At 42.5% G+C, this 23,905-nt stretch overlaps 2 protein-coding genes across 8 annotated transcripts in view; one reads left to right on the top strand and one right to left on the bottom strand.

The window, feature by feature from the left end:
• Positions 1 to 20,153, bottom strand: part of EPB41L4A (erythrocyte membrane protein band 4.1 like 4A) — a 255,704-nt gene extending 235,551 nt beyond the window's left edge. For all 7 annotated transcript variants that reach the window (XM_025924337.2, XM_086683617.1, XM_086683457.1 and 4 more), the window contains exon 1: positions 19,737 to 20,153. In XM_025924337.2, coding sequence (XP_025780122.1) covers positions 19,737 to 19,835 — 99 coding nt within the window. In that variant the 5' untranslated portion in view covers positions 19,836 to 20,153. The remainder of the gene's footprint in view (positions 1 to 19,736) is intronic.
• The window catches only part of LOC147584218 (uncharacterized), a 157,757-nt gene continuing 153,685 nt past the window's right edge, over positions 19,834 to 23,905 (top strand). Inside the window, exons 1-2 of the mRNA XM_086716113.1 lie at positions 19,834 to 20,375; positions 20,422 to 21,393. Coding sequence (XP_086572239.1) covers positions 19,834 to 20,375; positions 20,422 to 21,235 — 1,356 coding nt within the window. The 3' untranslated portion in view covers positions 21,236 to 21,393. The remainder of the gene's footprint in view (positions 20,376 to 20,421; positions 21,394 to 23,905) is intronic.

Below are 23,905 nucleotides of genomic sequence, written 5' to 3'. Positions count from 1 at the left end.
TCTTTCAGAGCTAGAAGGAAACTCAGAGATTTATCCTCATGTTCAAATGCTTGTATCAAACATGCATTTAACATACTCATTACCCAGGATCTGCAGGATCCTTTCCTATCTCTTACTCAGTTAAGAACTAGCAGTTTCTGCATAAGAGGAAACTATTTCTCAGACAAGGGGGTCTCATTACTTTTGAAGATTTTTTACATTTTTTTTTAACGTTTATTTATTTTTGAGAGGCAGAGAGAGACAGAATGTGAACAGGGGAGGGACAGAAAGAGAGAGAGACACGGAATCTGAAGCAGGCTGCAGGTTCTGAGTTGTCATCACAGAGCCCGACACACGGGGCTTGAGCCCACAAACCGTGAGATTATGACCTGAGCCAAAGTCGGACACTTAACTGACTGAGCCACCCAGGTGCCCCTGAAGAATTTTTTTTAAATGTTATCTCCGCATGCACTGACACAACCAGAAATAACCAGATGCATGTATAGCAAATGTGCATGTAGTTTGTATATGCTATATTCTCAGCCCAAAAGTTTTAAGGGGAAGTGTAAAATGTATCAGTAAGCATTATAAAAAATCACAGATGTTTCCAAATATTTGGATTCTCACTGGCTCTTACTCCCTTTTCTGCCTGCACTAGGAATCGAACACAAGAAATACAGCCAAACTGACCCAAATAGTGTCAATGAATCTTCGATGTAGAAAAGACTAACCAAAATGAGAGCCAAACTCTTTGACAAATACATGCAACAAGACTCAAAATACACCAGTCAGCCTAAGCTATCTTAGCTCATCATCATTTTTGGTGGAACATGCTTAGAAAACTAACAACTCAGCATGTCTAATAAGCCACGGATTCCACTCAGAGCAGCAGCATTTATTACACATGTGGGGAAATGGTCATTTTGTTGTTACTTTGTGACCCCAAACTCAGGCAGAAAGCACAAAATTATCTAACCATTTCAGGACAAAGGCAGAAACTTTGTCCTCTGGTAAATACCTTTGTGTATTTGTAAAGCCAAATAAAGTATGCCTGCCTTCTGCTTTGTGCTGAAAACCACACCACTCTTTGTTGGGAACATGGCTTTGGTCAGCTCAGGAGTGACAGTGACAAGGGGAAAAGCACATGGCAGACCCAGGAAACTGTAAGCAATTCAGCACAGAAAATCACCACCCTTCCCCTAGGGGGAAAAGTCCTTATGTTTCTTTCAACTTGTCAATGACACCAGATGGGAAGCAGTTTAAAACATGTATGAATTTACAATGAAAATTTTCAGAAAAATAATTTGTTGAGTAAAGCAAGGTACACCTTATTGAATATGCACACCAGTTTTCAGTTGCGCTGATCTTCATACTTAAAAAAATACACATTGTCTCAGGACATAAATACTGTTCATCATTTGAAAACAATATTTAAAAGGAAGATAAGTGGCTTCCTAAAGAGCAGTTAGTCATATATTTATTCTTAAACACAACTGACCCAAATATTAAAATGGTACTTAAATGTTAGGTCACTTATCTTTTTCCTGCTGGTGGGCATGTATGCGCACATATTCACACACATGGTTCAGCATTTTCAAGCAGGAGAAAAACTCAAGATTTTTAACCTGAAAGCATATAAGGTGCCCAAGTTTTTTCACCCCAATTCACAGGACCTAAGGGGACTCATCTGCTGTCAGCCTAGGGTCTAATTTCCTTTATAGTCATTCTTTGGGAGTCCCCATCATGCCTGTGTCAATACTGACGTTTCCATGACATTGTCACAGCCTTCTCTACCCGGGTGTCTGTAATAGCTTAAAGCAGTCTAAGGAAAAGTTCTTCAAGGTTTATGGGACAAAAGATTCTAGAAAATAATGATTTATTTAAGTTATCATGATCCTCAAAATAAGGCTATTAAGATCCTTACAAAGACTAAATTGTAATAAGCTCAATTGTCATCATCACTGAAATTCACAAAAAAAAAAAAAAAACTGCAAATCTTCAGTTTTGACTCGTAATTTTAGTCCTACAAAGAATTTTAATGAGTAAATCCTGCCAGATTTCCAAACCGAAGCCTCATGTGTTTGAAACACATCTTCGGGGCACCTGGGTGGCTCAGTCGGTTGAGCATCCGACTTCAGCTCAGGTCACGATCTCGCGGTCCGTGAGTTCGAGCCCCGCGTCGGGCTCTGGGCTGATGGCTCAGAGCCTGGAGCCTGCTTCCGATTCTGTGTCTCCTTCTCTCTCTGTCCCTCCCCCGTTCATGCTCTGTCTCTCTCTGTCTCAAAAATAAATAAATGTTAAAAAAAATTAAAAAAAAAAAAAAGAAACACATCTTCATCAAGTGATCAAGATTATCTAAATTGAATTTAACTCTTTATGCTTGGGTAGGCAAACTGACTACTACATTACCATTAATGCAAAGGGATTTATTTTCAGCTACGACCTTCAGAAGTCTGAAAAGCCGCACATGAAGATCAACCTCAAAAAAAGAGGGGGTGGGGAAGAAGCTGGTAGTTGGTTTCAAAGTGATCTCTGTCCAACCCAATAAATCAGTTTTCTAGTCAGCAAATGCAAATACAAACAATAAAAAGCCTTTTCAGGGAAACTGTAATTTGACTCATTGTTTAGAACTGTCTAAAGACACTCTTGAGTCATCATTTCACTTCTTTTTAATCTCCCATTAGGATTAGCACTATATGGCTACATAATATTAACAGCTAATATTTATTTGGTATTTCTCATGTTATCATATGCTAGGCACTACTCTAAGCCCTTACATGGATTATTTCACTCAAACCTCATAGCTGTCTATGAAGTGGGTAGTATTATCATCTTCACTTCACTGATGATGAAACCAAGGCACAGAATTAAATAATTTGCCAAAGTCCACTAGTTAGTAAATTGACACTCCATAACACTTCAGCATTTTGCAAGAGTTTTTTCAGCCATTATCCTCTTTGAACCTCACAATACTTGTGATATTGATGGGATAACATAGCATCAGTTTAATTTTACAAATGAAAAACTAGGGCTCCAAAACATGGACTTTTCCAAACTAAAAATGAAAGAGCTGGAACAGGAATCCAGGTTTTCTGAGTTTGTATTCTTTCCTTCTCCTACTACACAAGCTACCTTTTTTTATTGTAGACATTCAATAAAAATATTTTCATCAAGCACTGATCACTTTTCAAAGTTAAAATTCTAGATTTCTCAAAGCATAATTCTAGCTCCAGATGGTTCTCATGATATCTAATTTACCCTTTTATCTCCAGCATCAAGTACAGTGCCTAGCACGCAGTAGACTGAGTCTGAGTATTCTCAGACACCCTTCTTCCTCCACCAAATTTATTCCTCTCTGTTCATGCTAACTTGCCACCCTAAACTGGCTTCAGAAGCACAGTCTATCCCCACAAGTCATCACTTTGAGGAGACCAAAGTCTACAAAGAAGTTCACAATCTCTTTTCCACAATCCAAAACCCAAAAAGCTATGAAAACTCTGTATTTTAAGTTTGATGCTAAAACGCATTGGATAACTATGGTAATCCACCTTCAAGAAGGCTCCCAGCGACCCCTGCCTCACAATATTCACTCTTAAACTGTCCCCTCTCACACCAAAGTTGGTTGGTGTGACCAACAGAGTATTGCAAAAGTAAGAGGATGTTAAAAAGACTGTGGCTTCTATCCTGGGTTTTCTCTCTCTCTAGGATCACTCGCTCTGAAGGGAAGCCAGCCGCCATGCTGCAAGAACACTCAGGAGCCGACGAAGAGGCCCTTGTGGTGAGGAACTGAGGCTTGCCAACATGCACGTGAGTAAGCCTGGAACAGCTCCACCATCCCAAGATGACTGAGGTCTCACTTACAATTTGCGTACAACCTCATGAGAGACCCTGAACCTGAATCATCCGGCTAAGCCGCTCCTGGATTCCAGATTCACAGAGTCAGTAGGTGATAAATGTTTGTTCCTTAAGCTGCTAACTTTTGGATATAAAATGCCACACAGCAATAGGTAACTAACACAGGGACAAAATCTGTTATACGCTGGCATAAGGCTACTTAGAGTCTCTATTTATATGCCCCCCCACACACACACACACATCCACTTATTGTGAATATCCAGAAGATGAGCTGCACAAATGTTAATGTGCTTGTTTTATGAGGTGCCACCCCAGACCTGCCAGGGATGATACAAAATACATGGTATATACACCATATCACCTAGCTGGAATCTGAAAATTTTCAAATCTTGACACACCCCTGGCCCCAAAGGTTTCAGGTAAGGTACTGTGAACCTGTATTCACTTTTTTTAAAACCCCTTTTTTTATTAACCCCACCTTGGCATATTAGAAACATGATTTCTTACAAGAATTTCTTTACCTCTTAGAATCTCCACCACATAACTCAATACTTGGTTACAAATTCTTTTCTTGGGTCTGTTGTTTTATAAGTTAATGTTTGTCTTTCCACCTAAAAGCTAAACTTCTTACAGGGAAGAGTCCTCCCTCTATTTTATCATCCCCGCCAGAAATCCTGGATGCTAATGGGCACACAACAAGCTCTGAATGAATTCTTGTAGAATTGGGTTCACAAAGCCATACCGACAATTCCAGACACATGGTATTAGTCCAGACCCCACCCCCCCCATACTCTCACACTCAAAAACTATTTATCTTTAAATAACTGTCCCAGAACATGATGTAAAAACAGTGTCTGAAAGAAAAAAAAAAAGCTGGCTCTCTGTGGAATTCTGGAAAATTTGCACATCCTCCAAGTGCCCTTGTAAACAGCTGCAGATGCATGAAATAATCGTTATCAAGGGAAAAGATCTATTAGCCTCCTGATGATTGGCCCATCTGAAACCTTTCAACGAAAGAGCAATTTTACCTTTCTGCTCTCCTCCCTTGCACCCGCCCTCAGGCAGTAAAGAAGGGTCACTAATCAGTTTTTAATTTTCCTTCCTAAGGAGATATTCAGAACGGAGCTGTAAGAACTCAGGGCAAAGCTTTACAAAATAAAGACCAAGGAAGAACTATAGACCTTTTAGACAAATAAGCATTTTTTAAGCCAAAATAATTAAAGTGCAATGTAGTAAGTGTCGCTCTGAAAAGAAATTCCATGTAAGCAAACTCTTTTCTAAACGGGGAAAAAAAAAAAAAAAAAAAGATTCCTTGAGACAAAAGGGTCTCTCCTTCCTATAATCTACCTGAAAAGAGAGCCACAAATCCACATGCCAAGACTGCAGAAGGAAATCAGGCCAGACTGTACGCCTATAAAGATTTAAAGAGAAGGAGAGAGGGAAGAGGGAGGGCTTGGGAACATGGGAGGAGATGGGATTGGCAGTAAACCTAAGTGATTTTCAATCAATTCTGACCTCTTCCTTTATAATCAGCTCCCAGCCCTTCCCTCCTTGCATGCAGCAAAGGAATGAGGGGCGGGTAAGCACCGAGAAAATGACCAGATGGGAAACCAAGAGACAGGGTTCTAGGACCCTATGCTGGGCTCTGGCAAATCGCCCCTCATTGGTCCTCTGTTCCCTCACCTGTAGAATCAGAGGACTGAGTGGAACAATTCCGAACGTCCATGCCAGCCCTCTCTATTCTAAGTGAAATCCGGTCTGCTATAATTCACGCCATCTCTTACACATTCTCCCCCTGGTGTCTGCTGTGTTTTCTGGCAGCATCTTGGGGCTGCATGAAGTGAGGCCACGTGACCACACACAGGTTAGGTGCAGAGAATCAGACGGCTGAACTGGTGGGCAAAAGAATGAGTGGCTGGCAGGAAAAAACAATGGCAGGTAGAAACGGGTTTGTGTGAAAAATTTGTCCTGCTATGGCATTATCTGGATTCTAGACACTTGAGGTGTTCTTCGCCAAGGAACTGCCTATCGCCAGCTTATCTGTTGGGATTTTTCAACTGTTTCAATACTACCAACTTTCAAAGTGTGCAATCCAGACACAACTGTAAAGTGTACCCGATGCCAGTTTCAATACCACTAAGATTTGCTACAATTGTCCTTAGTCATGGGGGATGTTAGTCTAATTCCATAAAGCCATAGTTGCTTCCTAGGCTTGAACCTGCACTCCTGCTAGGAATCCTAGAAGTTCAGGGTCCAAAGGAAGTCACAAGGGTGAGGAGAAGGTATGTGTGTTCAGAAGTAGTCTTGAAACCATCTACATCATTTTCCTAGAAGGAAAACCTTGCACAGAACACTGCTCAGGGCAAATCTCTAGCAATCTCTCGGTATGTTTCAAGGTAACAGATAAAATCCACACACCCATTTAAATATTAGCTCATCTAACATGCTACACCTTCACCTATCAAAGCTAACAAAATTGGGGCACCTGGGTGGTTCAGTCAGTTAAGCTGCTGACTCTTGATTTCAGCTCATGATCCCATGGTTCATGAGTTTGAGCCTCACATCAGACTCTTCATTGACAGCGTAGAGCCTACTCGGGATTCTCTCTCTGCCTCTCCCCGGCACCACTCACGTGTGCACTCACTCTTTTTCTCCCTCAAAATAAATAAACTTGAAAAACTATTCATAAAACATGCAAATACCCTTTTTCTAGTTCTCTATCAAGTGGTTTACAGAAAGAGTATACAAGAATCAAAGGCAAATCCTTTATACACAATGTAAATAGCAATAGTCAAAGGATGCACAGAACAGTTTTTGGAAATCTAAATATTCAATCAAGGTTTCAAGTTATAAAAGCAGTAGCTGCAACTTCACTAAAACAATCCTTCTATCAGCCCTTCAAATATGACAAATATTTACTGAGCACCACCATGTGCCTGACACCCTTCCAGATTCTTGAGGATTTTATAGTGGATAAAATAGACAATGTTTTACAGCCCACAGGAAGTTTACAGGATATTTTTTCAAAAGTATTACATATCAAATTTCTTTTGAAGGGAGTTCTCTGTGTCTCTTGGACTTAGATGCTGCTTCCTTCCCCAGATTAGGAAAGTTCTCAGCTATAATTTGTTCAAATAAACCTTCTGTCCCTTTCTCTCACTCTTCTGGAACTCCTATGATACAGGTATTATTTTGTTTCATGGAATCACTTAGCTCTCTAATTCTCCCTTCATGGTCTAGTAATTTCCTGTCCCTCTTTTTTTTTCAGCTTCATCATTTTCCATAATTTTATCTTCTATCTCACCTATTCTCTCCTCTGCTTCTTCCATCCTCGCGGCCACTGTAGCTAGTTTATTTTGCATCTCATTTAGAGCATTTCTTATTTCATCATGACTACGTCTTAGGTCTTTGATCTCTGCAGCAATAGATTCTCTACTGTCTTTTATGCTTTTCTCAAGCCCACTATTAGTCTTGTGATTGTTATTCTAAATTCTTGTTTGGATATATTGTTTATATCTGTTTTGAGCAATTATCTGGCTGTCATTTCTTCCTGGATTTTCTTTTGAGGAGAATTCTTCCATTTCATCATTTTGGCTAGGTTTCTGTCTTTCACGTGTTTTAATAGCTTGTTACATGTCCTGCACCTTCGAGTACTACTATATTAAAAAGGGGTCATAGACTGTCCAGGGTCTGGAACTTCAGGAAGCGTTTTTGGAGTGTGTTGTGCGCTCTCTGTTGTTGCGTTTCCACTGCTCTATCCCACTGGTCAGTCCTCAGATTTGCTTTAACCTGGAGTGTTTCTTTGATAAATGACAAACACGTACCTTACCAAGGAACTAATAAAAGATGCATAAAAATAGGCATGTAAATCAATGGAACAGAATTGACAGTCCAGAAATTAATCTCCACGTTTATTGTCAATTGATTTTTTGGTAATAGTACCAAGACAATTCAATAAGAAAAAATAATCTTTCCAAAAACAAGCTAGGACAACTGGATACCCACAGATCTATCTATATCTATGAATCATGGACCTAAATGTAAGAACAAGGCTATAAAACCCTTAGCAGAAAACATAGGAGTAAATCTTCATGACCTGGTGTTAGGTGACAATTTCTCAGATATGACTCCAAAAGCACAGGGAACAAAAGAAAAAATAAACTGGGCTCCATCAAAATTAAAAGTTCTTGTACATGAAAGGACACTGTGAAGGAAGCAAAACAAAAACCCACAGAATGAGAGAAAACATTTCTAAATTAAATATCTGATAAGAGACTTGTATAAAGGACGTATACATCCTTTAAAAAAAAAACTTTTATACTCAATGTTAAAAAGACAACCCGATTTCAAAATTTGGCAAAGAATAAACATCTCTCCAAAGAAGATATACAAATGGTCAATAAGCACATTAAAAGATGCCCAACTTCGGGGCGCCTGGGTGGCACAGTCGGTTAAGCGTCCGACTTCAGCCAGGTCACGATCTCGCGGTCCGTGTGTTCGAGCCCCGCGTCAGGCTCTGGGCTGATGGCTCAGAGCCTGGAGCCTGTTTCCGATTCTGTGTCTCCCTCTCTCTCTGCCCCTCCCCTGTTCATGCTCTGTCTCTCTCTGTCCCAAAAATAAATAAACGTTGAAAAAAAAAATTAAAAAAAAAAAAGATGCCCAACTTCATTATTCATTAGGAAAATACAAATCAAAACCACAATGAAATAACACTTTACACACAATAGGATAGTTACAGTCAAAAATACATATTATAACAAGTGTTGGTGAGAATGTGGAGAAATTGGGAACCTTACACGTTGGTAGGAATGTAAAATGACACAACCATTATGGAAAACAGTTTGGCAGTTCCTCACAAATGTTACACCCATCAATTCCTAGGTATACATCCGAGAGAAATTAAAACCTATGTCCACATAAAAACTTGAACATGAATCTTCTCAGCAACATTATTATACTAGCCAAAGTCCATCAACTATTGGATGGATAAATAAAGCATATCCATACAGTAGAATATTATTCAGCAATAAAATGACATGAAATACTGATACATTAGGAATGAACCTTGAAAGCATTATGCAAAGTGAAGGAGCCAGTCACAAAAGACAACATACTACATGAACCCATTTCTATGAAATGTCCAGAGTGTGAAAATCTATATAGACAGAAAGACTAGTGGTTGCCTAGCTAGGGGGGTGTGGGTGGGAAGGTTAGAAAGACATATGGAGTGGACTGCTACTAGGTATGAGGTTTCTTTCTGGAGTGATGAAATGTTCTAAAATTGCGGTAATGGTTGCACAACTCTGTGGATATATGAATTGCACACTTTATTTTTCTTTTTTTTAAATTTTTTTTTTCAACGTTTATTTATTTTTGGGACAGAGAGAGACAGAGCATGAACAGGGGAGGGGCAGAGAGAGAGGGAGACACAGAATCAGAAACAGGCTCCAGGCTCTGAGCCATCAGCCCAGAGCCCGACGCGGGGCTCGAACTCATGGACCGCGAGATCGTGACCTGGCTGAAGTCGGATGCTTAACCGACTGCGCCACCCAGGTGCCCCGAATTGCACACTTTAAATAGATGAATTGTATAGTGTGTGGTTTATATCTTAAAACTGTTTTTAAAAACTTAAATTAAGAAATTAAGCAGTCAAGCAGGTGCACTATTTGTACCCAGGGAACCTGGGCAGTAAAGAGTAGAAAGATGTCTTTGCTTCCTCGGGTTCATTCATTTATGTCAATCTAGAGGTATCTTTTCTTATTCAGATTAACTCGTGGATACCTACTACTCCTTAGGAACTGGGTTTGACTGGAGATATCCCATAAAAAAGACTTAGTCCTCTCCCTCAAGGCTTTCCATCTCTAATACAACAGCTACCACTCATCAGGCACGGAACTAAGGGTTTCACATGCAGTATCTCAGAATAAGGTGGAAGGCCTACCCTAATTTTCAGATGAGGAAGCAGACTCAGAGAGGGTAAATGACTGGCCAAGTTCATAGCTTGAACAAATGGGAGGGAGACCCGAAGCCACATCTACCTAGACAAAGCCCATGCTCTCTTCACCTTACTATATTCCTCCCACGGTGAGGTGGACAGGACAGCAGAGGAACTGCTGCAACGAAATGCAGGCTTGATCAGGATCAGAAGAGGGCCTCTCCTGTGCTACACCAAGGAGAAGTCTTCAGAAAAGGTCATAGCTCATTGAGGGCTGGGACTTCAATCAAACAAGAGGAAGCTGGGTGGGGCTTTACAGGCTGAGAAAAAGAAACAGGCAAGGGAGAATGTGGAGCATTCAGACTTGGAAGCATCTCAGTCTGGCTACAATACAAAATAGGTATAAGGAAAAGGTGGGAGAAAGAACAGAGGGAGGTGAATCCAATCACTAAAGGGCAGGAATGCCGCCCTGCGGCCACCATGAAGGAATTTAAACCTGAGCTGTAGGGGTCGAGATGAGAAAGACCACCCTATAGGTAATCACAAGGAGTTAATGCTAGAGACAAGGGCAGTGGTGAGAAGGCTACTGCAACTGTCCAGCTGACACCTGAGACAGGTCTAAACCATGGCAGGAGTAATGTGAGGAGGAGAAACAAATCTGGAAGATGTTCAGGAGCTGGGAATTCCAACGCCTGGACGGATGTGCAAATTTAAGGAGAGCATGTGTGCCAGAATCCTGACCCAAGGGATTGAGTGAACACTGTCATGGCCAACAACACCCACAACTCCCTCCTTCCTTCCTGACTGGGCCTCTCCCCCATGCGGTCACTTGCCTCAGGGAAACTGATTCCACCCCCACCCGGCCCCATGGAGGATACGGCACCCCAAAGGTGATCCCATTGCCATTATGGCTCCAGAATGACCACAAGACTCCTTCTGCTAAAAGGCACAAGGGGAAGTCTGCTGAGGGACTTCTGGAGGAAGTGTCTTCTCTCCTAAAAAATAGGCCATCTCTACTCCTATCTCACATACTGCCATGTACGATTATCATCTCCACAAACGTCTGCTACCACCTGCTGATGACACCCTCCCAAGATGTCAGAGCACAGAAGAGATGGAGAGAAGCTGGGGCCTTGATGTCATCAACCCACTCTCAACTCCTATCCTTGTCCCCAGAGTCCCTGATAGGTGAGCAAACAAATTTCCTCATATTAAAGCTGTTTGCAGTTGGATCTCTGTAACTATAAACCAAAGCATTTTAACTGGTAAAGCCCAAGTGTGGTCTCATTCATCAAACTAGGCAGCACAGAAGGAGCAGGACTAGAGGGAGCAGAGGGGTAGTGATGATGGGCTTAAGCATCTTGTGTGATACCCAGTGGGCAATCAGAAGTAAAATTCAGGTGAGAGGAAGGAAGTCTGGCCTCGGGGTACAGATGTAGAGTTTCAGCCTTCCAGTGGTAGCTGAGGCAATGTGAGGCGAAAGAGATCTGACAGATCACTTGTATATATGAATATCAACCACCCTATTCCCCAATTTCTAACACCCACCCATCCCCTCAGAGAGACAGCATCACTTTGGGCAGGAACAAGGGGTTAGATATCACAAACTGGAATTCACAAAGAAATTTATTAGCAAATAATAGATAGTGCATAATAATACCTATCATTTATTGAGCACCTTTTAATCCTATGTGCCTAAATTTTTTTCTCAAATTCTACAGTCATCCAGCAGCTATCATGCCCCCCAACTTACAGATGAGGAAGCAGAGCCTAGTTCCAGGGAAGAGTCACGTGGCCAGTCACAAGCAGAGCAGGGTTTGAACACGGGATGGGGGTGGTGAGACGGGAGAGGCTGAAGGTGGTCACACAGCATCCAGGTTAGAAGCCTGATTCATGTGTGACACATGAGGGCCATGACTACATTGGGATCATTAAGTATGGTAGAGAAAAACCAGTTTTGACAAGTGATAGTTAAGGTGACAGAGGCTCCAAGACTGCCTCTCAAACTCAGCTCTGAATGAAGACCAAGGTGGGACCCAAAACTCAAACAGTCTTTGTTAGGCTAGCCCAGGAATCTGACCCTCTCTCGGGCCACTGTTTGTCTGGAAAGCTGTATTCTGGGACACCATCCCCACAATGCCAGGAACCCCTGGCATCATAGACTGTGCTTTCTCATGTTCTTACACATGTCATTTCTAAATAGTCTGTTGCTACATTTGGTTCTGTCTTCAGTCTTGGTCGGCTAATTCCTCCCCCACTATCTGACCTTTTGGTTATTGTCCATGGGGGCTAGCACTCAGCACCTCTTGGTTTTCCTTGCCTGCCACCATCTCCCTTGTCCTAACTTCCTCTTGGCATCTCAATACCCTTAAAAACAAACTTCTCACACATTTGGAAGCCACTGCTAGGCCCTTTCATGTTTTCAGGATTATAATTAGGAAAGCCTCTGGGGGAGCCATCTCATCCTTTGGGGAATCTCCTAAGCAAAATGTTTAGTTAGAGTAATGGATTAACAGTAGGCAGCACTAAGGAACAGTGGCTGTTCCACTTAAACAAACAAGAACTACATACATGGCTCAGAGGATGCAAGAATGCAATCCACATTTTTTAGAATGGTACAGACTCACCAAAATGTAGTTAACAGGCTTTTCAAGTCATACACTAAACAGGCTGGTTCCTGACCTTAACGCACCTAGGCTATACCTAAACAAGTGATGCCTGGTCAATCTTAATACATGAAACTTAGAAACACATCTTGTGATGCAGAAGAAAATGGCAGTTACTCATTACAACCCAAAGCAGGCTGATGAGGAGCACTGAGGCTGAAATATTGCAGACAGCTCAGACAAAGCAGTCAATCCCAGAGAAGCTGGAGAGGCATGGTAAATCTGACCTCTGACTTGTCGTGTTTGTATCTGGTCTGCAGAAAAATACACTGTGCATAGGAATTGAAAACTTATTTGTCATAAAAACCCAGTATTTGAGGCACCTGGGTAGGCTCAGTCATTTGGGTGTCTGACTCTTGATTTTGACTCAGGTCATGATCTCGCGGTTCATGACATTGAGCCCCGCATCGAGCTCTGCCCATGGAGCCTGCTTGGGATTCTCTCTCTCTCCCTCTGCCCCTCCCCTGCTTGTGCTCTCTCTCTCTCTCTCTCTCTCTCTCTCTCTCTCTCTCAAATAAATGAAACATTTTAAAAACACAATATTTGGGGCGCCTGGGTGGCGCAGTCGGTTAAGCGTCCGACTTCAGCCAGGTCACGATCTCGCGGTCCGGGAGTTCGAGCCCCGCGTCAGGCTCTGGGCTGATGGCTCAGAGCCTGGAGCCTGTTTCCGATTCTGTGTCTCCCTCTCTCTCTGTCCCTCCCCCGTTCATGCTCTGTCTCTCTCTGTCCCAAAAATAAATAAACGTTGAAAAAAAAAATTTTTAAAAATAAAAACACAATATTTAACTTTTGACATTGTCTGTGCCAGTAAGCCTTACAGCAGTGTCAGATGAGGTTTACACAGCTTCAAGAGTAAAATGGGTGGCATGGCAAGATTAAAAATTACACAATCGGGGCGCCTGGGTGGCGCAGTCGGTTAAGCGTCCGACTTCAGCCAGGTCACGATCTCGCGGTCCGTGAGTTCGAGCCCCGCGTCAGGCTCTGGGCTGATGGCTCAGAGCCTGGAGCCTGTTTCCGATTCTGTGTCTCCCTCTCTCTCTGCCCCTCCCCGTTCATGCTCTGTCTCTCTCTGTCCCAAAAATAAATAAACGTTCAAAAAAAAAATTAAAAAAAAAAAAATTACACAATGGCCCCTGATTGTGTAAACCCACACCATGAAACCAACGGACTATGTCCTCACGTGGTGTACAGAATAGGAGACAAGAAAAAGTAACTAATGTGTGAGAATCTATCTTCCACTCTCGAAACATGCCCCTCTTCCAAAAGACTCAGTTCTAAGTGGAAAGCTTCTTTATTTTAGAAATAAAGAAAGAGAGAGACGGAAAGACGGAATACTAACCTCTATGATACAAAAAAAGGTATGATTCGGGTTTTCTGAAAAAGCCGCTCATCAGCTGTTCGGTGTGCTGCATACATTCAGTCCACAGCACCATCTCATTTTCCACCCATTATCAATATAAAAATTAGAGTATCTTGGCAACAGACTTTTCACAGTGAGGTTTACTTTATTCTGAGACCTTTTCTAGTAGAAATAAAATGGAAAAGGAACCTCATTATCCATAAGATTTTCAATGTGTCCTGTTCCAGCTGTAACATCACTCCTTTCAACTCTCTATTCAAACGACAGTTAATAAGCATCTATTGCATGAGGTGTGTAGCTCTAGCTGCTAGGGGACCACAGGTAGGGGCTCACAGGCTACCGGAGGAGACAGATGTATCCAGAAATAATGCTTGCAATGCGCTAAGTGCTATTACAGGGCGTATGTGAGGCCAGGACTAGCACTTAAGTTTGCCTGGTCAGCCTGGGTTGAAGGCTTCCTGGCAAGTAGGACACTTGATTCAAGTCTTAAAGGATGAATCCAGAGGAGTGTGTACTTAGGGAAAGGTAAAAGGGTACACCACTCAGCAGGAATCCAGTGCCTAAAAAGGCACAAGAGTCTGGTACATTTGGGAAAGGGAACATTTCCGTGTACCCACAGACCAAGTCATTTGGGTAGGCATTCAGAACTGCTAAAGGTCTAGATAAGGTAGGGTGCTAATGCAAACAATGCAGTTTGGAATTTATGTCTTTTGCCCCTCAGGAGACATTTGGTAACAGCTGGGGATATTTTTGGTTGTCGCAAATGGGCAAGAGGTGCTACGGGCATCTCGTGGGTAGAGGCTAGGAACACAGTTATCCCACAATGGACAGGAAAACCTCCCCCAACAAAGAATTGTCTAGCCCTACACTGAGATACAACTTGACACAAACCATCAGAGAAGAGTTTCCCATTTTCTTTGTAAGTGTCTTAACAAAAATAACAAACTACTGTCCATCTGGCTGATCAAAAGAAGAGTCTGGACCTCTGTCTCTACTATTTAGATTTAACTTAGCACCACCTACTATGGTCAGAATGTTTGTGTGCCCCTAAAATCCATTATGTTGGAAACCTAACCCCCAAGGCATTAGGAGTTGGGGCCTTCAAGATTACTGCTCTTACAGAAGAGGGCCAAAAAAGCTCCACAGCCCCTTCTGCCATGTGAGGGTACACAAGAAGTTTTTCACCCAGAAAAAGGCCCTCACCTGACCATGCTGGACTATGAGAAATAAATTTCTTTTGTTTATAAGCCACCTAGTCTACAGTATGGGTTATAGCAGCCCAAATGGATGAAGACACCACCCATGCTCAAGAGCAACAACAGCTCTGTATTATCATCATCATCATCATTATCATTATTATTGTTAGTAGACTATGTCCAACTTGGGGCTTGAACTCATGACCCCAAGATCAAGAGTCGCATGTTCCTACAACTGAGCCACCCAGGCGCCCCCTAACAGCTCTGCATTAGTTGAAGTTTAGTTCAAAGTCAGTTCAAGTTTAGCATTACAGAATTCAAGAAAAATTATATTAACAGGACTAAAAAAAAGTGTGGTCCACCAAAAAACAAGGAAATTAGAAGCACTTGGAGAAGGACAGCCATTAGCTATGAGAGCATTTACAGTTTGGGGATCTTGATAAGGCTGTATTGTAGAAATGCAATTTGCTAAGAAAGCAGAACTTATGTACTCTCAACAATAACAAAAAGGTAATTTATGTGAAGTAATGGATGTGTTCATTACCTCAGTGGTGGGATGGTGGGAATCCTTTCACAACTTATATTCTACAAAATCATGTTGTACACTTTAATTTCATTTGTCAATTATACCTTAGTAAAGCTGAAAACAGTTTGAATAATTTTAAAAACAAAAAAGAATTTTTGAAGGAGGATTAATATAGGAGTCCATCTTAAACAGACACAACATGGACATTCTATTTGAATTTCAGAAATGCAGATGCAGTGTCAGTGAGGGCTACATCTAACCCAGTCACATCTAATTTACCAACCAATCAAGACCCACAGCCAATCTCACATTAACAGTAATGTTGGTGTATGATTACTTGCTTCATCTTACGTTTATCAGGTCCCTGACTCTGTATCTTATGAGGCTGATGTTAAAAGATACAGGTATTCACCTATATACTTAATATGATTTATGAACCACTACTGCTTTTCACTGTCTTCTTAATCTTCTTAGGCGTTTTCCTCACCAGTCCAAATGGAGTAAAAATTATAATTCTCGGTAACCGAGATGCATATAATTTAAGTCTCCACTTTCTGTTTTTCTAGTTTATTAGGAAGTTTCTGATTGAAGCATCAAAACTGACTCACAATATTCCCTCAGAAACCTCAGGATGATTAGGAAGTAACTTAATTTAAAAGTTAATGGGTAAACTGTACCCTTCAAATGTGTGAAATTGTATATCTCAATAATGCCTTTTAAAAAGTTAATGGAATTTCCATCTTGCTGTCATATTGGTTTCATTAATTTAGTCAAATACAACAAGGGAAAAATGAGCACCTCAGTGTTTATTACATTACTGCTCAGAGCACGACAGCCTCCCTGAAACAAAAATATTAATCCAGTTCATATTTGTAGCAGCAACTTTGAGGACTAAATTTCTAATCAAACCTTGTGATTTGTTTTTCCCTGAAAATCTTTTGCTAATCAAATGTCAACTTACACCAGTAGTTTGAGCCACAAATTTTGCTCTCTCAGACAACAAAAAGAAAGATCCTTACTTCCCCCAGCACAGAGAGCGACAAAGGATGTAACAAAAGTTTCCCTGAGCAAACATTGCTCAAAAAAACCAAAAGACCAACCACAGCAGAAATGCTTACTTAAATAAACAACGGAGATAGCAGCATAGAACAAATAGCTAAAAGCTATTGTGTGGGGGTCAACATACCACCAATAGCTTTCAGTTTATATAAACCTTATTTATAAGATTCTTATAAATCTTAGGGCTCAAACTGCATGCCAAAGACTTCCAGCTTGTCAAGGTGAGGTTACCTCTAAAAAAAAAAAAAAAAAAAAAGAAGCAAATTTCTCCATAATGTTAGTATGAATATGAATACAAATATATTATGTTTTTTAATAGAAAATTATTTTCCATTTAGTTGCTATTCATCTTGACATAGAAGACGTGTAACCATCGTCTCAAGGCTGAAGTGCCTTTCCATGGGAACAAACACATCAATTTTTTTTCTTGTTGATGAAAGACTTTGATCTAAGTTGCAGAAAATCACTTCATAACTAACTTTGTAATGTGGCGCTTAAACAAATCCAGAAAGTGTTTTTCAAAATGGCACACAGAAACTATGTTTTACCACGCTTCTCTATTTCTTCTACTTAAATTTACTATAATTAATCTTTTTTTAAACTCACAATACATTATTATAACAGCAATACAAGCAAATTCTTAAGTGATTATTTAATAATCAGTAAAATTCCTTCCATGAAGGAATGAAATAGGTGAGTAATTTTAATGCAAAATTAATGGTCTTTATTTCATTTGAGATAGAATATGGAAAAGGGTCATCTCAAAATGTTAGAAAATACTTTTTAAAAACAAAAAGATTTTTCTATTTTAATTTCAGGAGGGAAATGGGCTAATTGATGTCACATGCTTAATTTTGACTTTAATGATAATAAAAGTTTTCAAATGTACTTTTCCAAGGGGAAACACCATTATAGTTATTGGCTATTTCATTTACATTTTAGTTTACTATTTCACTCATAACTAAAGGAGTTAAAAAGAAAACGCGATGTACAGAATAATATACACATATCCATTCAACGTTTGAATACCATCTACACGTGAGATGCTGTTCGTACATTATTCCATTTATAAATACACATATGTGTTTAATTTAGTACATACCACAAGTAGATAGGTGCTTAACACATGCATTTCATGGTAGCCTAGTAGTTACAGATAATGTGGTTAACTTGAGCAGACAACATCTGTGTTACACATATGGCCATCAAAATAATTGTGGCATGCTTTTGTGACACTGAAAGAGGCCAAGCCTGTTGCAAAATGATTACTTCCAACAAAAGCCTGCTTAAATTATTGTTTAGTTAAATGGCACATATCCAAAATAACAGCATTATAAAGTTGCTATTGCCTTTGAATCACTCACCAATTTTCAACATATTTGTAAAACAAGATAAGCACCATCAGGTTATAAAAAGCAATTATGGATCAGGATTTTTTATTCATGTTTCTTTGACAAAATTATTCCATTTGATCCCGAGTCTTGGCTGCTCTCTTGACAGAATAATGTACATGCTCCACAGCTGACAGGGATATGGCTTTCATGATTAAATAGGAAGCTCACACTCCAGATGACTTTATAGACTTTGCACTTCAGAAAGATTTCTTTGTTGGTTTAGTATCAGATCATCCGTTATCTTTTTCTAATGGTTTCTTTCCCCGAGCCAAAGAGAATCTATGTATTATCAAAATTTTATGGGTTTTTTTTTTTTTTTTTTTTTTGCCTATTTGCACAGTACACCAAAGAATGTTACATCATCTTGAAAAGTTCTTTTCCTGATTTCATGGGGGTGGAGGGGTGGAACATAAAGCAAAAGGTGAAAATATAAACTATGAAACACCCTTTTCCAAGAGTCTTTTCCTGGCTTTTAAAGGAAACACCAAACGAGAATCTGATTGACTTTTGCTTTTTATAATTACTGGAAAACAACTGCTCAAAACAATTTCCTAAAGGAAGGGTTAACTTTATCTTGTGACTTTAATTGATCATTTTTGCCCCCGCCCCCATCTCCAGCAGAAGAAGGACACCTGTGAAATTAGAATTCTGTACACCAAGAATGGTAACATCAAAGCTGAAGCTTTTAGCCAGAAACAGTTACTCTGGCGTGCATAAAGCTATGTAAAAACTGATTCACACAAGGAAATGACCAGGGCCTACGCCATTAGGATTAACTTCTGACATACAAGACTAGAAGAGGATACTGGCAGCTTGAACTTCTTTCTCAGACCTCCAGCATTACCAGGATGGAGAGTGGGGGACAATAGTGGGGGGGGGGGCGGTAGCCCCTCACCAGACTCAGCTGCTAAGGTTACTTAAAAAGCTCCCGTGATTTAAATACGGAGAAAGAGAAACAAAACGTTCCGAATTCCGATCACCTTTTGGTAACTACGTGGTTGCAAGAGCAAAACAAGCGCGCAGGCGCGTCGGTCAGGTTGTCAACCATAAACATAAGAACTCTTCAAAATTAAGGAAGTGGATCTCTGCAATCTCCCACAGCCTTTTTGTTTGGGTTCTCTAGGTTAATAGTAGTGATTCCATTTTAATGACCTACAGACAGGCGCAAAGTTATTTACCGAGTCGCTTTGAGAGATGTTTACTTAAATATGGGGATAAAACCAGTTCGCTTGTGGAACTGGAAATTATCTTCCGTCCAAACGTAGCATTACTCATCTACAAACCCAGGGAACACAATCACAGCCACCCAGTAAATGTGTTTCTGCGAGTCAACTAGATTACTTCCCCAATGACACTAACAGAAAAAAGCCTCAACAAAGCCACGGGAAACCGTGCCTTCAACACTGTATTCAGCCTGTATATTCAGGTTTGCGCGTCTTTGGAGCTGCGGGGGCCTTAGATGCTTTTGGAGGAAACCGGTCCCGGGAAGAGTTTGGGTCTCAGTTGCAGGACTGTGGGGTTGCAGCTGAGAGTCGATGAGCGAACACCCTTTGAGACGTGAAACTTACTTCCCTTTATGAAGGGACTCGAAGTGAATCCACCCCGACACGTCCACACTCCACCTGAGCGCAGGGCAGCTGCGGCTCCTTCCCACCGCACAGAGAGCAGTCGCCGGCCGAGACCCGTGACAGCCCTCAGACAAAGCCTAGGACCCCCGCGCCCGCCCGGCTGCCGATCCCCGGAACACGCCCCCGGCCCGCGCCTACCTTGATGCCCTGCTGCTGGGTGGTGAGGGTTAACTTGGATTCATTCAGAAGCAAAACTTCGCAGTAAAATTCTTCTGGAACAGCGCAGAAGCAGCCCATGTTGGCTGTGGCCGTCTCCAGCCAGGAGAGAAAGCTGCGACCCAGGCGCCGAGCCGCCCCCTCCCCTCAAGCTCGAGGCATTAATTTATTGTCCGCGCCGGGGCCAGGGCGAGGGGACCGGTTCCCGGCGAGGTCCAGGGCCGCGCGGACGAGCCGCCCGGCGCCGGCTGGAGGGAAGGAGGGCGGAGAAGCCCGGAGTCAGCGCCCGGGAGCCGCCGGGGAAGCGCCGGCGGAACTGAGCACAGAGGGCGGCGGCGCGTCCCCGCGCATCCTGCGGCTCGGGCTCCTCCGAAGGCGGGGGCGCCGCGGCCCCTCCCGCAGTCCTGGGGACGACAAAAGTCGTCTGGCAATGGGGGCAAGAAGCAAGAAAAGGGAGGAATGCGAGCTCGAGGCCCTCCCCAGACGAGGAAACCCTTGGGAGCTGTGCAGCCCCCTCCGCCTGTCCCCGGCCGGAGTGCTACCGAGACACCCGGCCTCCTTCCCCTGTGGAGTCCCCGGAGGGCTCCCACTTCCAGCTCCGACCCCACCCCGCAGCCCCCAGTCCGGTCCGCCGACTGGGGAACACTCGGCTGTTCCTTTGTGTCAGGGGTACCCGCGACGTCCCAGTCCCACGGCAGGGCCAGTGGCGAGGATCGTCACTCAGTCTACCTCGGCCACCCGGAACCCCGAGAAGTATCGGAAAGGGCAGCGGGCTCCTTACCAAGACCGGCGAGTCCAAGTCAGCTCGTGGCGGGACGCGGCTCCCGTCTGGGGACCGTGGAACTCATCACGGGGGGTTGCGTGTGCCTAAGTTCAAGCTGGCCCTCCGAGAACGCCTTTGCTGCGGCGGCGGAGCGCTGCTCCTCCGGGATTTTCAGAGAACTGGGGAGTCAGAGGGCTTGCAGGCGCGCCGGCAGGCGGAGAAGCGGGCGCCCAGGCTGGGAACGCGCTGGCGGGCGGGTGGGGGTGTGCCCTGGACGCGCAGGCCGCGGCGGCTCCCGGGAAAGTTCTCTTGGCTGCGCGAGGGGTGGTGCCCCGGGCGGGAGCAGCCCAGGTGCAGCTGGGCCGGGCCCGAGTGTCTGCAGAGAGCCCTGGAACGAAGCTGGGGCCCAGAGGCCGGGAAGGGGCGCCCCTTCCGGGCGGGGTCTCGGCTGAGAGCGGAAGGCGGAGCGGAGGTGGTCCAACGGCGAGGTGCGGGCAGGTCCGCACCGGAACCCGCGCGCACCACCCCGGCCGCTCGGCTGTTCGGAGCCCTGGTTCTGATTGCTGTAGCCGTTTCCCGGGGAGACGGAAGGTTGGCTCTAGGAAGGCCGGGCGCAGTTCTGCTCGGACCCTGGCGTTCGGCGCTCCCAGTCCCACGCCCTCCGCACGGCGGGTCTTGCCCAGGAGTGGCGGGCACAATAGCTCTGAGGCTGCAGTGACCCCTGGTGGGTCCTCGAGTCCGTGCACAAGCAGCCGAGGCTGAGCGCAGGATGAGGCCGGGCCCCGCTGGACTTCGGAGCAGGTGCAGTCGGTGCTCTCCAGCTGGGAACCAGCAGCGAGTTAATGCGAGCCGAGAGGACGTGGGCCGGGGTTGACGGTAGGCCTCCCAGAAAACTTCCCTACTTTATATATATTGAGTGTTAGAGCAAGAGCTTTGGCATCAAACATAGTTTTGAGTTCCCTCCTCTACCACTTACAAGCTAGGTGGTCAAAACTCACAAAATTTGCTTAAAACCTAGGACATTAGTAACTTAAAAAAAAAATTTTTTTAAGAAAAAAAAAACCGAGTAGAATGGAAATGAACAATTTGCAACTTTAGAAGGAGTTTCCTTCCATAGTGATTTTCCACAAAGGACCTTCTAAGGCTTCTCCTTTCCTGATATCTCAGCCCCTTCTAAACATGAATTAACACAATCCCCAAAGTGCAATAGATAAACCCTCATGTTTAATGCGAATTTTACCTAAAGCTAAGAACCAAACCCTGTTGTATCTTCCAAGCCTTCTGTGAAATTGAAGCAGGTTTTGAATTCCTAATCAAATTCTGTGTCCAACTTTGGGCTGTACTGTCAATGTTTTGCCTGACATGAGCCAACACATTATTTTGAATTTTAGCGTCTTTACCTCAGGAGGCTTTTCTGTAACAGAACGTTCCTGACATAAATTACCAAATGTGATTGAAAGGCTTCATAACAGACTTCCATTCTTTACCACAATATCCAATAGGGTCACCTGTGCTTGCAAAAACAAAAGATAAAGTCCAAGTTGCAATGACTTGTTTTCCAGTTTAGAGTTTTGTTGCTACCTGTTTTATGCCCTTTGACTTTGTTTTGTTCTGGTTTTACCGCCAGTGGTAATGGAAAGGCTGGGGGTTTGAGGTGGGGACAAGGATTCTGTTCCAGGCCCCTCAGGAGGGAAAGTACAAAGCTGTGAAGTCTCATACATATGACAGCCCTTTCTGAGTGAGGCATTTTCTTTTCCATTTCTTTGTGAGAGATTGAAGAAAAGAAAAAAAATCTAACACAAAATTGGAGTGTCCTAGAGATAATAGGAAGATCCCACGTGTTTTCTTTTTTAAAAACAGCCTTATTGAGCTATAATTGGCATACAGTAAACTGCATATATTTAAAGTTTATAATTTGATAAGTTTGACATATGTATACATGAAACCACTGCTACAATCAAGATAGCAAAGTATTCATCACCCCTAAAGTTTCCTCCTGTACCTTTATAATTTTTCTCTCTCATTCCTCACCACATCTCACCTGCCAGGCAACCACAGATCTGCTTTCTGTCAGTATGGCTTCTCTGCATTTTCTAGACTTTTCTATAAATAGGATAATAGTGCCAGATTTTTTTTTAATCTGGTCTGTTTTCATTCAGCATAATTGAGATTTATCCATGTTGTTGTATATATCAGCAGTTCATTCATTTGTATTGCTCAGTAGTATTCCTTAGTATGTATAAACCACAATTTGTTTATCCATTCATATGTGTGCTTTTCAGTTTTTTACTATTAGAAATAATACAAATATTACAAATCCTGCTGCTATAAGGATTATACCAGTCAGCTCAGGCCACCATAACAAACTGCCACAGGCTGGGTGGCTTAGACAACAGACACTTACTTTCTTATAGTTATGGAAGCTGGCAGTCCAAAATCAGGGTGCCATCATGGTTGCTTACTGGTGAAACCTTTCTTCCTGGTTTATATGTGCCTGCCATCCCACTGGGTGCTCACATGACCTCCTCTTTGTTGGGAAGCATGATAGTTAGCACAAGCCTACAGTGTCTCTTCTTATAAGGACACTAAACCTATTATATCAAGACCCCACCCTTATGACCTCTTTTAACCTTAATTACTTCATTATAGGTCCTACCTCCAAATATAGTCACATTGGGGGTTAGAGCTTCAACATGTATATTTGGAGGGGACATAGTTCAGACCATAGTGAGGATCCCTGTCTTTGTATGGACATGTGGTTTTATTTCTCTTGAAATAAAAAAGAGTAGACTAGTCGGATAAGATCTACAATGGCAAATGAGCACATGAAAAGATGTTCAGCGTCATTAAGGAGATGTAAATTAAAATCATCATAAGGCACCACTACAGACCTTATAGAATGGCTACCATACCACCATACCAGTATCAGTAAGGATGCAGAACAATTTGAATTCTCATACACTGCTAGTACAGATTAAGATGGTACAATCACTCTGGGTAACACTTTGACAGTTTCTGAAAAAGTTGTACATAGACCTTCCACAGGATTTTGGAGGAGGACTTTCTCTGCCTAGCCAAAGAAATAAATTAACAAGATACTATTCAAACACATTTTTCCCCAGGAAAATAGTATAGTTTTCAACATGTGCATAACATAATACAGCCAATTTAAAGCCTTGTGCCAAAGCCTTTGATCTCTTTTCAGAGATTTTTAAGAAAAATACTTTCTTTGGTCAAGATGACATTTTGTCATAATAAGCCTATGTAGATGAGTCAAATGACAAACAAGTTCATAGTAGATATAATATTATGGAAATATGTAGACCATCTGTGAAGGACTGCAGGAACTTCCATCCTGGAAAAAGCAATTTCACTCTACATGGAGCAA

This window comes from Puma concolor, chromosome A1, assembly GCF_028749965.1.
Source record: "Puma concolor isolate L17-30 chromosome A1, mPumCon1.1.hap2, whole genome shotgun sequence".
Taxonomy (NCBI): Eukaryota; Metazoa; Chordata; class Mammalia; order Carnivora; family Felidae; genus Puma; species Puma concolor.
This window is presented reverse-complemented; position numbering and strand designations above follow the sequence as displayed.